This window comes from Alligator sinensis, unplaced genomic scaffold, assembly GCF_000455745.1.
Source record: "Alligator sinensis unplaced genomic scaffold, ASM45574v1 scaffold24_1, whole genome shotgun sequence".
In the NCBI taxonomy this organism is placed as follows: Eukaryota; Metazoa; Chordata; order Crocodylia; family Alligatoridae; genus Alligator; species Alligator sinensis.
Window position 1 is genome coordinate 164,937 of NW_005842609.1, and position 15,989 is coordinate 180,925.

Here is a 15,989-nt window from a genome sequence, read left to right on the forward strand (position 1 = left end):
CTCCCCCAAAGCCAGAGCCTCAGGCAGGCAACTGGGCATCAGTCCAGCGGCTGAGGCGAGAGCCGGAAGCCCCGGTCGGGGCAAGAGGAGTGACTCCCAGCGTTTGCTGGGAGCAGAGCAGCAACTTGGGAAGTTCTCCCATTCCCGAGGAGTATTATTTCTGAGAATAGGGGAGAGAAAACAAGGAGTGACCTGAGCTAGCGGCCGGGTCAGGCGGAGGCTAAGCCAGACTGCCTGAAGACGACCGTTGGTCTCGGGACAGCCTGCGGGTAAGAAGGTCCGCAAGTAGCGGCAGATGACCATACCATCAACAAGTGGCTGGTTGGCGAGTGGACGGGGTGTAGGGGTGGCGGAGCCCCGTGGAACATCTGAGGACCCAACCGTGAGTACCCCCCTTTACGTCGGGCGAGCCCCTCTGGCAGAAGATCTCCACTGAACCCCTTCTTTGAATCACTCAACATCCAAGTCGTGGCAGGTGGGACGAGGGGGAGGGGCTACCAGACGAAGGGCGGTACCGGACGGGAGGCCCACAGATGTCACACCACAAAAGAAGTGCCTTGATTGCTGTCAGCAGACATCTCTTCCCAGAAGGTTGGTTACTTCAGGACTCAACTTTTTTTAAATGATCCTAATGCTGATGATAGCTGCCAGATGGATACAGCCAGGTGTTGAAGTTCTCTCTTCATCCAAAGAATGGGCACAGCAGGACAACAGCACTGCACCCTCCGTCACCAGTGTGCCTCAGCCTTGACCCCTCAAGGTCCAGAGGATATTACCCACTCATTCACAATTTCATTTTATTTGTACTTACCCAAAGTGTTGGAGCTGTGAGTTGGACATGAATTGAAATGAATCCTGCCTCAAAGATCAAGACAGACATACTGAAGCTGAGATGGACCCTGTGGGCAATGCCCAAGAAACTGGCCAATAAACCAGTGACAATGATTTTCTAGTGGAAGCATATCTACACTTGAGCCATTAGAAATTGGACAGGCTATTACATCAGGTCACAGAGCACAGAACATCTTAACAAGAGGGTAACTGGCAGATCAGGATAAGCAAACTTATTTGTAGTCACTCCATGCCAAGTCAGAAATGCACTGAAAGAAGGCTGTACTACTGACCTGTCCCTGTCAACGGATGGGGGACTTAAGGACATCAGATGCTTCACTAAGTTCACAACAAACATGTGCTCATTTTATTCCTATCATTGCCCGCTGGGGATCAGAGGGTATTCGCCACCCTGAACAGGAAGCGTCTGTCATCCCAGATAACTTATTGTGCAAGTGGCAGGTCTCCAGACCCGAAAGAAGCAGTATGCGCTGTGCTTATGGTATCTGTAATAAAGTCAGCCGTTAATCAATATTTCTTCAGTCACTTTGCAGACAGTAAAAGGATTAAACGGAGCTGCTGTCCAGATGCCCTGAGCAGCTGTAAATAAGAATCGTTGCAACTGCTAAGACATCAATTAGAGTGGCCCCACCCAGTGCTCCCATAAGCAGATTCTCCGTCAGATCCTCATCTGCCCCCAAATCATAAATCCTTGGGCTGTGCCTCTGTGCAAGGGTAAGAGCTGAACCCTGATTTGAGGTCCTGAAACGAGGCCATTCAAGCTTCTTAGGCAACGCTTGCATCAGACATGAAGGCTGGAGGAGTTTGAGAGCCAAGTGCTCTGGAACCAGCTGCTACCAGAACTACATCCGAGGCCAGCCCAGGCTTCTGTTAGTACTACCGCTAACCACTGTGGTGTGCTAAATACAGACAGTGTTCTGTCACTGAATTCTTGGAAAAGCCTATTTATCTAAAAATCAGCTAGTGAGAAGTCTGGATTTCTTGGCTAGGAGTATGTCTATCTTTTAAGCAGAAGGCAGGGCAGATTTGTACCTTGCCACTTGTCTAACTTAAGTATTGTGATTTGCAACATATTTACATCATATATCATTGAATATTGTAAACTCTTTGGGGCAAGGACTATATTTTTTGAACTTCATGTCAATTCCAGGCATGTAAACGTTACAGTGCTGGCCACCCTGTACATGGCTGTATTACTGATAAATAACAGTGAAGGAACATTTCAGGGTTGAGCAGCAGGGATTTACTATATTGCTGTAATGGTATTTCTATTACAAAACATGATTTGAAAAGAATAGCAATAGGAACAGGAAAGGACAAGGCAAGAAGACCTCGCATGAAGTTCAACAAGGACAAGATAATCTTATGAGGTTCAACAAGGACAAGTGCAAAGTCCTGCACTTAGGACAGAACAACCCCATGCCCTGGTACAGGCTGGGCAGCAGCTCTGCAGAAAAGGACCTGGAGGTTACAATGGACAAGAAGCTGAATACGAGCCAGCAGTGTGCACTTGTTACCAAGGCGGCAAATGGTATACTGGTCTTCGTTGGTAGGAGTGTTGCCAGCAGGCGAAGGGAAGTAATTATTCCCCTCTATTCAGCACTGGTGAGGCCACATCTGGAGTACTGTGTCCAGTTTTGCCCCCCCCCCTCCCCCCACTACAGAAAGGATGTGGACACATTGAAGCAAGTCTAGCAGAAGGCAACAGAAATGGTGAGGGGGTGGGGAACATGACTTCATAAACTAATGACAAGACTGAGGGAACTGGGCTTATTTAGCCTAGAGAAGACAGGGAGGATTTCACAGCAGCCTTCAACTACCTGAAGCGATGTTTGAAAGAAGATGGAGGTGGACTGTTCTCAGTGGTGGCACATAACAGAACAAAGAACAATGGGCTCAAGTTGCAGAAAGGGAAGTTTAGGTTAGGTTAGGAAGAATTTCTTCACTAGGAAGGTAGTAAAACACTGGAACAGGTTACCCAGAGAGGTGGTGGAAGCTCCCTCCTTGGAAGTTTTCAAAACCCAGCTAGACAAAGCTTTGTCTGGGATGATCTACTCGGGGCTGGTCCTGCTTTGAGCAGGGGGTTAAGCTAGATGACCTCCTGAGGTCCCTTCCAACCCTAATTTTCTATGATTCTATATCTAATATTAATTCTAGTCTTAATCTATTAAATATAGATATAGATATAAACTCCCCCCTCCCATCATGTACATAGTTTTATATAATTAATAGAAACTTTGAGAAGGCAAGAGGAAGCTCTCTTCTCATGTCTACAGTAATTTATTACCTACAGCCATGGTTTAAAACACAATTATCAGCACAACTCCAGCAGCACTGCCCTGGACCAATTTATACAGGGATGTTTCCATCCCTGGTCTCTTGCCCTCTGACTGCAAATAGAGAGGTCAGTTGTGGTGAAGAGCTTTCCTCCTACCCCAGATGTGCTGAACTGACAAACCAGTGGGATAATGTATAGCAAAGAGAAACATTCAGAACTTGCAGTCACTGGGCACATCTATAATGCTCATTAATGTGCCTTAGATAGTGCACATTCAGTTTAGTACTAGCTTAATAAAGTACTAACTGAGTGTGCAGTAACTAGAGTTACTGCACAGTAGCACCAACACAGTTATTTTGTGATGCTTACTGTGCATTAGCCTAATAACACTGAATAGTAGGCCATTAGCACGGTTTGTAACCGCCGTGCTACTGTGCAGTGTTATTAGGCTAATGCACAGTAAGAATCTTGTGTACACACACACACACACACACACACACACACACACACACACACTCTATGAACTTACAGCAAATTTAAAGCCACTGGCCTACACACAAACAGTTGTCAGAACTCAATCCCTAATTAATATCCTTAAACAATAAAACTAAAAGCTTTTACTTTCATTTTTTCCAGGGTGGAATCATTTAAATAAAGTTATTTGAATTAGGCGGCCAAAAGTTCAATTTTATATACTGATTTTTATCAACTTTTCCATTGTAATTTTTGGTTTAGCTTGGTTTAAGGAAAAAGTGTATTTTCACTGGTTGATATAACAAAACATGTTGGTTTACAACTAAATACAGTTTTTACACTAGGTTTGGTACATGTGTGTTTCCTAGGCACACAAACTGGATAGGTATTTAAAAAAAAAAAGTATAGCTTAACATATTTGGATCATTAGAAATCTGACATTTTAATATTCTGTAAAATGGTGAAATAGGTGGGGGGGGTTGTTTACTAGGGCTGCTTACAGATATTTAAAAACAACAACAAAAAAGTACACCTTACTGGAAGAGGCAGTGTGTTCAACCCGGCTCTGCAGTGTCTATAGATTAGGTGCTTCAGCAGGGCTTTTTGGTGTTTTTATTTAATAGCTGATTCAATCAGCTATTAGATAAAAGCACCAAAAATCCCTGCTGAGGTACCCAGTCTATACAGACATTGGGTGAGCTGGGTCCAATGAACGCACTGCCCCTTCTGGGCATGTGCTAGGCTTGGCTCAGGAGCATGCCGAGTTTAAAATTAAGCGCTGGAGCTTTTTGTTTTGTTTTTTAAACAGCTGTAAACAGCTTAAATGATTAACATTTTGCTCATATTTGTATTGAGCTACACGATGGAAAAGATGGAAACTCAAATTTCACTCCACACAGAAAACCAGCACTTCTAATTGATTAAAAACGGAACTTTAATGTTTAGTATACAGATTTTTTTTGATTTTTTTTTTAAATCAAAGCATGGTACTCATTTACCACCAACTAATTTATTAAACACTAGTATTATCTATTATAGTATTAGAAGTATGAACTGTGGTTAGTGAATTCAGCCAATTATTTCAGGTCACCCTGGGAAAAGTTTTCTAATATGCGTAGGTGAAATTTATTTGAGCTTAACGACTACAGGTTTCCCTCTATTTATACAGGTTGGATTTATGTGGGTCGGTATGCGATGACCCTTTCGTATCTGAAATTCATTATATGCAAGGTAAATTCACATGTATGTGATTGGCATAGGCCGATTTTATGCACTCAACATAGGCGTGCTCCGCCCTCCCCCAAGCAGGTAAGTCTGAGTTTGTGAGGGGAGGAGAAAGGGCCATGAGCAGAGGGCAAAGGGTGGTGGGCCCTGCTGACCCTGCAGCAGCTGTCAGCCCCAGCCTGCTCTCATCCACCTGTAGGCAGCTGCCCGCCCCTGCTGCAGCTGCTCTGGGAGCGGCAAACGCTGCCTGCTTGTAGCTGTTGGGCTCCACCACACCAGGGGGTTCAGGGCACAGTGTAGCCCAGCGTCTGCAACCAGGTGGCATCAGCTACTCCCAGGGGTGGCCAACCGCCTGCAGCAGCACGAGAGCAGGCTGTGGATGGCTGCCGCTGCAGGCTTGGGCCAGCAGCAGCACCAGGCTCTTCCCAGAGCTCAGGGTGGGCGAGTGGGGCTGCCACCCACCCCGAGCACTATGAAGAGCCTGGTGCTGCCCCTGCTGCAACCTGGGAATGGCAGACACTGCCTGCTTGCAGCTACTGGGCTGTGCCACATCCCTCTCCCCGTCCCTTCCCTAGGTCCAGCCTCACTCCCTCACTGCCCTGGGAACTCATCCCTACTTGTTTCATTGTAAACTGGGTTCACTTTATGCAAATTCAATTTATGTGCCGTTCCCTGGGAATGCATCTACCGCAGAAGTTGAGGGAAACCTGTACTTGCAATCCATGGTTTCTGCTATAATAAACCCCTGGCCTTGTGTGCTACAGTATTTTAGTTTAGAGCATGAAAAGAATTTGACAAGTTAATGTTTATAACTCTGTACATATGGAAAGGGACCAAGAAAGGCTATTTAACTGAAGTGCCCAAAACCATACAGAAGCAGGGAGTCAACAATTACTAAGCAGAGGGTTCTTTTTCCATGAACTGCAGAGTAAGCCTCCATTACTGTACCATATTTTTAATGCTTGACCTCACAAGTTAGATGCTTTCCCACTCATTCCTATACAGAAGAAAACCACCTTTAACGACAACTTTTAGTAGAGGGCTCATTGACTCAATACTTTAATAAATTATTTTAATACATTAAGCTAAAATGTACAACTTAGCCTATACTATGCTATATTCAATTCAAATTTCATTTTAAGCTAGTTTATTTTTAAAGGAAAATTTAAATTATAATTTAAAAAAAAATCCAATTTTTTCTTCAAAAACAAAATCAAAAAGACTAATTTTTATTTTTTAAATAAAAACCCAATTAAAAAATTAAACAACAAAAACCCATTTTTATATTTTTAAGTAATCAAAAAAACTATTTTAAATCATCAATTTTTATTCACCCTGCATTTTTCCTATTTTAGTTCTTACCATATGGGTATCATTACTGAACACAGGAAAGGCCCAGCATATTGAAAAACTTCCATCTAGGAAACAATACTGAGTTTGCTTGGCATAAATGCATAGGGGTTGCTCCAAATAGAACAAAAACCTAAACAACGGTTTGGGGCAGGCTTTACCTCCATGATTGGACTGGATGCGAGGACCTTTGTTTCGATATTGGTGTCGCTGGCAGAGCCCCCAACAGTGGCAAAGAAACGCATGGCATATTTGGCAGAGACAGTTTTTCCAGCACCCGACTCTCCACTGACGATGATGGATTGGTTCTTCTCATCCCTGCAGAGCAGAGAAGAAAGACTTGTAAAAACACATCAGTTTCTAAAAATTCAGGGGCTTGATCAACAACTTTTCAGGAATCTTGCACCTGCACACTTATCTCAGTTCATTTTTTTTTGCTACGGTCAGGAAAACTTAAAATTAAGTTTTCACAACCTATTGTAGAAAGAATCTCACACACACTGCAAGTCTGAGACATTTCATAACTGGTATATTTGAGATGCTTCTGGGCATCTTAAAAACACAATTCCTTTAGTCTCACCACACTGCCACAATACATCACTGCCTTTTATCACCTAGAAAGAATATCCTGGCATTTATGACTCCGAACTCTACAATGCTCCAAGAACAACTTGACTGTTTTAAGACTCCTCCTACCAAAACTCAACAGGAATTTGCTGGATATTGGCCATTAACTACTGTGCTCTTGGTCTCCCGCTCTGATGCTTGACTCCTGCTTTCCAGTATATGAATAACTGTACGCACAAATAATACTTATGTCTTTTAATTGTGGAACTCACTGCTGTAGGATACACACACAATAGGAAATGAATGCTCCCCAAAATGTTAGAACACTGGACTTGCTACGTCAAGCACTTAGAAGTTAAGAAGCTGCAGAATTTAGGCTGCCGTGACAAAATTATTTGGACTATTTGTCATAAGAACACACAATTGCTACACCAGTCTGAGAGCCTGAGCAGGGTTTTTGTTCATTTGGAAACAGTGATGACACAGGCTTATCTTTTACACGAGGGTAAATTCCCTGTCAAAATTCAAGTCAGGAAACCATAGCATGACCAGGGTGGGGAGGGGGGTCATGGCTTCTTAATTAAATAGTAGTAGGATTTCTTTTTAAGACTGGGCAAAGGAAACGTGCCTCTCCATCACAGCTGAAGAAACGAGCCTCAAAGTTGGCATTCAATAAAATAAACAGCTAAAAACGAAGTACTAGGAACTTCAGCTATCGGCACTGGTGCCAGCGCTTCTTATAATGAGAGAACAGCTACTGTATATTCAAACAGACATGCATGGAAACATAATATGAATATGGTCAGAGTCCTGGTCTTTCAGAGATGATATATTTTTTATAAAAGGGAGGGGAAGGGAGTATTAACCCCAATTTAGAGATGAAGGAATTCACATTAGCTAATGTCCTTTAACCAATTGTGAAAGGATCTTGGGGTGAGGGGGAGAGGGTGATATCACCTGGGTCACAGAAATATTATTCATAAACAAGTTCAGCCAGAAGGATGCCAGCCAAAGGTTGTTTTAGGATCCTGTCTGGCAAAGCAGGAGGCTGGATAAGCATTTGACAGCATATGTAAATTCCTGTATTCCTGCAGTGGCTTGGATAAGATGACCCTTCAGGTCCTTTCCAATCCCACGATTTTAAACAACGGAAGCAAGGGGATCAAATCAAGTGGTATAAAATTGGTATGATTGCAATCAGGCCTAACTAGTGAATGAAATAGTGGCTACAGAGACATTCAGTTTATCCTGGGAAAGTTGCTGATCTCCTAGGAGAAACCCAAAGTGCACAGATGTTCAGGATTTTTCTCCCAGAGCAAAAATAGCCACTCCAGAAGACACAAACTGGGACAACTAGGGTTAGATCACTCCTGGGAGAATTTCCCCTTGGAGAGCAAATGTCTGTCCATGTTCTCTTCTGAGAGAAACCACAAGACAGTCCTTCAGCATCCCAGGGTGCTTTGCTCTCATTCTCTCCCCCTCCCCAGGGGTACAATGCGTCACTTGTTGGACTTGACTGCTCCCTGCCCCCTCCCCACACTGTGCAGCAGGGAGACAAAGGCCAATTGAGCAGTCTGGGTTAGCCAATCAGGGCTACCATGTGTACTGATGCCACTGTGTCCAGGCAGACTGCGGGAACCTGCAGAAAGCCAAGATGTGCCCACAGGAGCCCTCTGGCCGTGTAGCCTCAGCACTGCAAGCTCTCTGCTCTTCAAGGGCTCAACATTCAAATATCTGCTCAGGTATCTCTGGGTAACTCTTTCTAACAGAAAAACAACCCCAGAGGAAGTCTCCCACATCATCTGAGCACATGTACAAAGGCAGTGACAGACTGGCTATTCAGCCCAGCAGCTCTTTTCGGGTCCCACAATCTCACTTATACCAAGGAGACAGGTGGACTAAAAAGAGCAAGGTTGATCATCACAGCTGTCGTCTCCACCATATCCCAGGAACACATGATTTCCTATAAGACCACTGGCCCATTATCAATCTGCTCCTGAGAGAGATCCTGACCAAACCAATCTAGACAGAAGAAATGCCTTCACCCTGCTACATTAGCTAATCTCATTTAAAAAATGAGAGAGAGAAATACGTGCACGTAAGCCAAGATGTGGTCTCATATCAAAGAGCAAACTGTTCTGGAAGTGTCAGTGTCCCAGAGCTATCACAAGCAGAAAAAGGTTACATATCTAGATGAGTTTCTACCTCGTGGCTAGCTACTGTCCAGACTTCTTGCTGCATCAACAGCACCATGCACAGCTTAGAAAGGTAAACAGTTTGCAAGGACCAGACGGAGAATTATGATCAGCTACCATGCCAATCTCACACATTTGAGTCCTTACTAGTACCAGACCCTGCAAAAAGAAGTATAAAGACATTGAATGTGATAGTTCCCCAAGCAGTAGCAGTTCCATATTAGCTACACAGAGCAACTGGTAGCTTCAGGCAAAGTGAAGAGATGCAGAATAAAACGCAAGCAGAGCTGTTCAGGGGAAGGCGATAACAGATAACTGAGACATTGGTTTAACAATGTTGAAAAGAGAAGCACAACAACTAAACCTAGTGAAGAGTTCTGGGATAATCTTGTTGAAAAGCTGTTTGCTAGACCTCTTGCAGAGAACAATTCACCGCACTAAGCAGGTGGTCAATAGAACAGACACAAAAACCAACAGCAAACCAACAGAAAAGTGTACTCTCAAAGCCATGACAGGAAAGACCAAACAAAAGGCTTTCAAATTTCCCATAAAACTGTAAATGAATATCCATTGCTGGATGAAGAAGAGAGGAGGGAGAACGGAAGAAATGTGTAATATCAGTCAGCAGTGCTTCTTGATGTTTTCCCATCCTAGAGACATATAAACTGTGTCACTGTCTCTATGAACTCATATGTCAAGACAGACTAGAATGATACTGGGTCAAAATAATTAGGCCAAAATAATTAGGCCACATCCATTTAAGACAACCTAAACAGACAAAATGAAATCATGTTGGCAGCAGCCTGAATGAGGATATACAAAATTAAGTTGGACAGAGGATGGATGCCATTCATAAATTCCAAATATCTAAATGCATGTGCAATGACTTGTATAAAAACAACAAGGGTGAACTTTTTGGGCAGGCATGCCACAAATCAGCTCCATACCCTTCCCAAATGCCACTCCAAATCCCTTCGCCTACCCCATGTGCTGCTTTGCTTTCTGCTCCCAGCCCCATGCTCCCTGCTTGAGCTTCTGCTTCCTGCCGTGCTGCCAGTCCCCTCCCTGATCTGCTGCGTGCCATACAAAGAGGCTGTGCATGCTACTTGGGGTACCTGTGCCACAGGTTGGCCACGCCTAGTGTAAAACATGGCTCAGCTTTTTTTCACTGCACACTGTACTCTATTCAATTTGCAAACCTGGACTAAAAGTTCCTTAACACATCAATTTCAATAGCACAACTCACTGCTGTACTCTGACCAAAACACAATGTAAAGATAACCATTAAACAAGCCTCTTTACAACTGCAAATAGATATTATTTTGAACAAAAAGTGCCAGCAACACTTGTATCGTGGCAATGGAAAAGTTATTGCAGTCTGTAAAAGACATTATATGTAATCATGAAAAACTAGGGCTGCACTGATAAAAAAACATTTTTGGCGGATACCGATGGTAGATTAACCAGCCATATCAGCTGATACTGATCTGATTCCTGATATGCAGCCTGGAAGTTTGGAGAGCAGCATCTGGCCAGTAATTCGGGGGGGGGGGGGGGAAGGCAGATCAAGACCCCTGTAGTGAGGGTGGAGGAAGTAGGGCAGGGCATGGGACAGCTCATATGGGGAATGCACAGGCCTAGGGAGGGGGAGGCGGGCAACGGGGGGGGCTACAGCCATCCTAAAATTAGCTGTAGCCACTCTCCCAACACTGCTGCTGTGCACCCCACCTGCCCCGAGTGCAGCCCCAGCCAAGCCCCCCCCCCACCGGGAAGAGGACAAAGCAGCCCCCGGCCCCAAGTGCATAGCCCACCCTCACCCCACGCACAAATCTGGGGGGGCACATGCCCCCCATGGATATGTGGAGCAGCAGAGCTACCCCCTTCCCCAGCCCCCTGGACAAGCCACCCACAGCTCCATCCCTGTTGTCCTGCCTGTGTGGGGCAGGGCATAAAAAGCCAACTGCTGATCATTTCTATTTTCTTTCTATCGGTGCCAATACGATATACACAATGTATTTGTGCACCTCTACTGAAAACTAGCCCTGTCCAGAGACAGTTACATTCACCAAGTCAGCTCTGGCACCCTTTGAGGCCAATGACACTAAGTTGTCACCTGATCATTCTAATACTTTGACAGAGAGAAAAACAAGGACCAACGGTCATAAACTCCTACAAGACCGTTTTAGGCTGGACATAAGAAAAAATTTCTTTACTGTCCGAGCCCCCAAGACCTGGAATAGACTCCCTCCAGATGTGGTGCAGGCACCTACTTGGGACCCATTCAAGAAATGCTTGAAGGCTTATCCTGCTGAGGTCCTTTGATCCTAGCTGACTTCCTGCCCCTGGGGCAGGGGGCTAGACTTGATGATCTTTGAGGTCCCTTCCAGCCCTAATGTCTATGAAATCTATGAAATCTGCACCTCCATGCCCCTTCTCCCCCCCCACCCCGCGAGACTTAACAGCCAGATGCTGCACTCCAAGCTGCTGGGCTGCATTTCTGGCCACATGCATGCTGCAGCTGCGTGCATGCACACAGTATTTATGGGTGACATTAAATCAGCCACATCAGCCATAAAGAAGCCAACTGCTGATCATTTCTATTTTCCTTTTAATCAGTGCCAATACGATAGGGACCAAAATATTTGTGCACCTCTACTGAAAACCAGCCCTGTCCAGAAACAGTTACATCCACCGAGTCAGCTCTGGCACCCTTTGAGGCCAATGACACTAAGATGTCACCTGACCATTCTAATATTTTTAGACAGAGAGAAGTCTGCAAAGATATCAAGAAAAAAAGAGCTTCATGTGCATGTGGTCTCAATGGTACTGAATCCTTTCCATAATGCTCCAAAATTATGTTTTAACAAATTAGTCATAAAATTTAGCATTTTAGTAGACTATTACCTAAAAAAAATGTTAGAAAAATGTTGTGATCCTATTTATTAAGAACCTGATAGAAGTCAAATAAGATTTTGAGCAGGTGATGGAGGAAAAAAAAAGGGAAAAAAAGGTGGTGAGGAGAGGCTGCACATACAAAGCATCCGCCCCTCAATGAGTTGGATGAAAAACAGGTATTGATCAGGCAAAAATTAAAATACCATCAGGAACTTGCATTGCAAGCCAGAGGGGGGAAAATGGCTGGGAAGAGCTACAGATCTACTTGGACACACAGTAAATTATTTTCAAAATTGGGGGAAAAAGAATGATGCCAGAAATTACAGTTCTGTTAGTTTAAATGCAGTATTAAGAACTGATGTTGAAGGATAAAATAAAATCACAGATATGACCACTAACAGGTTGTGTTGAAAGGTGAGTTATCAGACTGAAGGGTTATTGTTAAACCATCTCATGAACTGGTCTTGGGATCCATCCTTGTCAAACATTTTCACTAGCGACCTTAGCACAGGACTAGATGCCTGCTTAGGAAATGTGCGGGTGATATCAATATTGGGGAGTGCTGCCAATACAGAAGACTACTGGCATAACCTGGTTGAGTGTAGCATTAGTAAATGGCAAGAAGTGCCAAGTCATGTGCTTTAATAAGCAACAAGTAACAAGAAAGTCTGCTATAAGATAGCAGCTCACAAGCTGGAGGCAACAGACTAAGAAAGACTTGCATGTGCTGGGTGATCATAAGGTGACCTTGAGACCTAGTGTGAAACAACCGTGAAAAAAAGGCTAATGCAATTTTATGGTGCATCAAGTGAGGTATATTCACGAGAGACAAGGAACTATTAGTACTACTATACAAGGCACAGATAAGACATCACTTACAACACAGCCAACAATTCCCTGTTACAGATGTTTAAGAAAGGATAAACATTGTGGAACAGGTACAAAAGGAGGGCTACTAAGACTGTGAAAAGAAAAAACTTAGCTTGCACCCCACCCTGACCTCTCCTTGCCCCACTAAAACCTGCTTTAATACTTTACTGGCTTCCGAGATGGCTTCCCCAACCGCTTCCTGGGATACTGGGCACAGCTATTTTATAAAAACGTTGTGATTGTGTGCTGGTTCAACTATTAGTAATCTAGAGGGTTGCACCTTTTCACTCAATGTCAAAACTTCCCCCAAATTTGGAGTCAGGAAGGAATTTCTTCCCCATGTCAGATTGGCAGGGATCGAGGGGATTTTGCCCCCTCTAAATGCGGGGTATGCTCCTCTTCTACGATCACCTGAGAGCACACTAACCAACCAACTTCTCTACCACTTCAGTGGCAGGACACTGGCAGGGTCCTTGCCTCCCAGCCTTTTACCTGCAGCAGGCTGTAGGGCATCTTGCTTTTTGTTTTCAGAATGTGCCTTTTAGCTGTAATCTGTTAGGGTTTGGAGGAGACAATACTAGAGCTGTTTGGATAAATGGCTGCCTGTGAAGGAGGGCATCTCAGGCCCCTTTGTCTGCTATACCCAAGAGCAGGTTCTTTCTATGTAAAGTCAGCTTGGCTTTAGCGGTGTGCTTTCTTAAAAGTCACTAGAATACCGTTTTTCATTTAAATACCTATTCCTAATGTGCTATTCGAGTAGTATTTATTGCAGCAGGAAAACCTTTTCCCCTGTTATTTAAGCCATGAGATGAAAACTGTACTGATCGGCATTTGCTCTGTTTAGTCCTGGAATGAAGCCAATAAAGCACTGGAGAAGGAACTATACAAGATTTAAACTCTCCGATTGAGATCCCTCACAGACTAGCATGAATGGATGACACCACTGGGCAGAGCAAGCCCTTATTTTTCCAGCACTGTCAGGGCTAAACTTAAAGACACCAAAAACCCCCAAAGGCTGGCTGCAAGGTATCAGATATAGGAACCACAGTTCCAGCTACTACAACCTTCTCCCACCTCCCTAGTTCTGGTATAAGAGGTTTAAGGTTAACGTGTTGAACATGCATTTGAAAGTGCAACACACAGCTATACCCCTGGCACACAGCATGGCTTCTGAGCTCTCACTCTCTGGATACAATATACATTTCCTGGCCCTTATCTGAATTGTGGGATGGAAGAAGTCTGGAATTTAAGGATCTACCTTGTTACCTGGCAGCATTAAAAAAGTAAAATAAAATACTATGCAAGTGAATCAGTAACAAAACTTTCCTTCAACATTTCAGATGATCATGCTGAACAATTATTTCAATATTTTTATGGCCATTATACTAGGGGTCTACACAGCTCGAGGAGGTAGGCAGCCGATTTTGCGGGCAGATCACAGAGCCAGCCACCATTTCCATGGATTCCTCGCAGTGCCCCCCGCCCCCAATTGGCTGAGGGACTCCAATGACCCCACAACTGATTGGCAGAGAGGATTGTCCGTCACGTGGCTCTGCCCCTCACCACTGATTGGTAGAGAGGGGCAGGGCCACATGACAGGCAGCCCTCTTAACTAATCAGTGGTAAGGGCCAGAAGTGCCAGCTGTCTTGCCTGCTCCCCTTCGTGCCAACAGCCCCCTCCCTACTTCTCCCCCAGTAGGCTGCACAGCTGGGAGGACTGCTGGCTCCCATTGGGAAGCCAGCATTTTATTTTTAGTAAACTTCCCCTTCCCCGCCCTGGCGAATTTTGCAGACATCGCCCGATTTCATAATCTCATGAAAATTGTGATTTGAGTAGGTCCCTACTTACACTACAGCCAATCACTTGTCAGTCTGAAATGCATGCAGAACGGTGATCTTCCTCAATGAATGTGATGTACTCATGGCCCCATTTAGGGGTTTCATGTTGCATTCCTCGTGCACAAAAATATACCCATTCATATCAGTAGGAATTTTAGGTGGGTTAGGGAAACTGAATCAGCCTAAAGCTTGCAAACAAGTAGTATTCTAGCATACCTCAAATGGATAGGGCAAAGAAAATTTAGAAGCAACGAGAACTCTACCTGCATGACTATTTACAGTATGCAAGGAACACGGTGCATGGTGGTCCCCATGATGCAACAGGGCCATCACAAAAAAGGCTACCACAAAACATTCAGTGACAGCATGAAGCAGAGTTTCTTCTAAAGCAGAACCACAGCGTACAAGACCATCCTGTGTGCCATGGGAACGTGTGTCCTAACTATGGCCTTTACAAAGAATGCAGGGTAGACATGCACCGTATGGACTAACTAAAACGTATATAGAGAGAGCACAAACTTTCGTAAACTGGAGTTCACTTCATGAGATAGAAAGAACGCAAAGGTTAAATGCCAACATAATACAAGTCCATAAATATTTATGATGCTAAGTGGTTAGCTATTAATGGGCGTGTCTTCCATTATGGATAAAAAAACTACCTTAAAGATAGGAGAGGGAGACCATAAGACACATGACAAGAAGGGAAGGAAAGGGGAGAGAGGGAGAAGGGCAACTAGCAATTTTACTTCCCTTACAAGGGAAGCTTGTACTAGTATGGAAGGAGAATCCTCAAGATGACAGCAACACAGAGCACTGACTGGATAAATGAAAATACAAGCAAGTGCTCATTAATAAAAATGGCCCTCACCAACATTTATAGCCGTTCCCCAACAGCATCTGAATAAGAAGTCTAGCTCAACGCTATGCAGCCGATACATCTGTGCACGTGTCAACTGGAGATAATATGCCATCATTCTGACATGGCCACGTTTTTACACTTGCACAGAAGCATATTACATCAAGGCCATGGAGAACTGGAATCCACCATCTCCCGCTCCACCCTTTTCTTGCTGCTGACCCAGTGCTGGTCTCATTTGTCTGCCAGCAAGTGGTTTGTTACTCTTGCTATCTAAAGCAGTCAGACTATATTGCTCAGCCTCTGAGCCTCTCTATCTCCTCTAAAAGCCCAATCAAAACACATTTCTCTTAAAATCATAGAAAATGAGGGTTGGAAGGGGCCTCAGGAGGTCACATCTAGTCCAACCTCCTGCTCAAAGCAACACCAGCCCCAACTAAACCATTCCAGCCAGGGCTGTGTCTAGCTGGGTCTTGAAAGCCTCCAAGGATGCTCTCTCTGGGCAACCCATTCCAGGACTTCACCCCTTCACTAATAATCGAACCCAATTCTCCCTTGCTGCAACTTCAGCCCATTGCTCCCTGTTCTG

The 15,989-nt window shown here is 44.4% G+C and overlaps 1 protein-coding gene across 1 annotated transcript in view; it reads right to left on the reverse strand.

Annotated features, from left to right (window-relative positions):
• Positions 1-15,989, reverse strand: part of LOC102375640 (unconventional myosin-Vb) — a 344,293-nt gene that overhangs the window by 160,311 nt on the left and 167,993 nt on the right. The window contains exon 6 of the mRNA XM_006033144.2: positions 6,340-6,496. Within this exon, the coding sequence (XP_006033206.2) occupies positions 6,340-6,496 (157 nt within the window). The remainder of the gene's footprint in view (positions 1-6,339; positions 6,497-15,989) is intronic.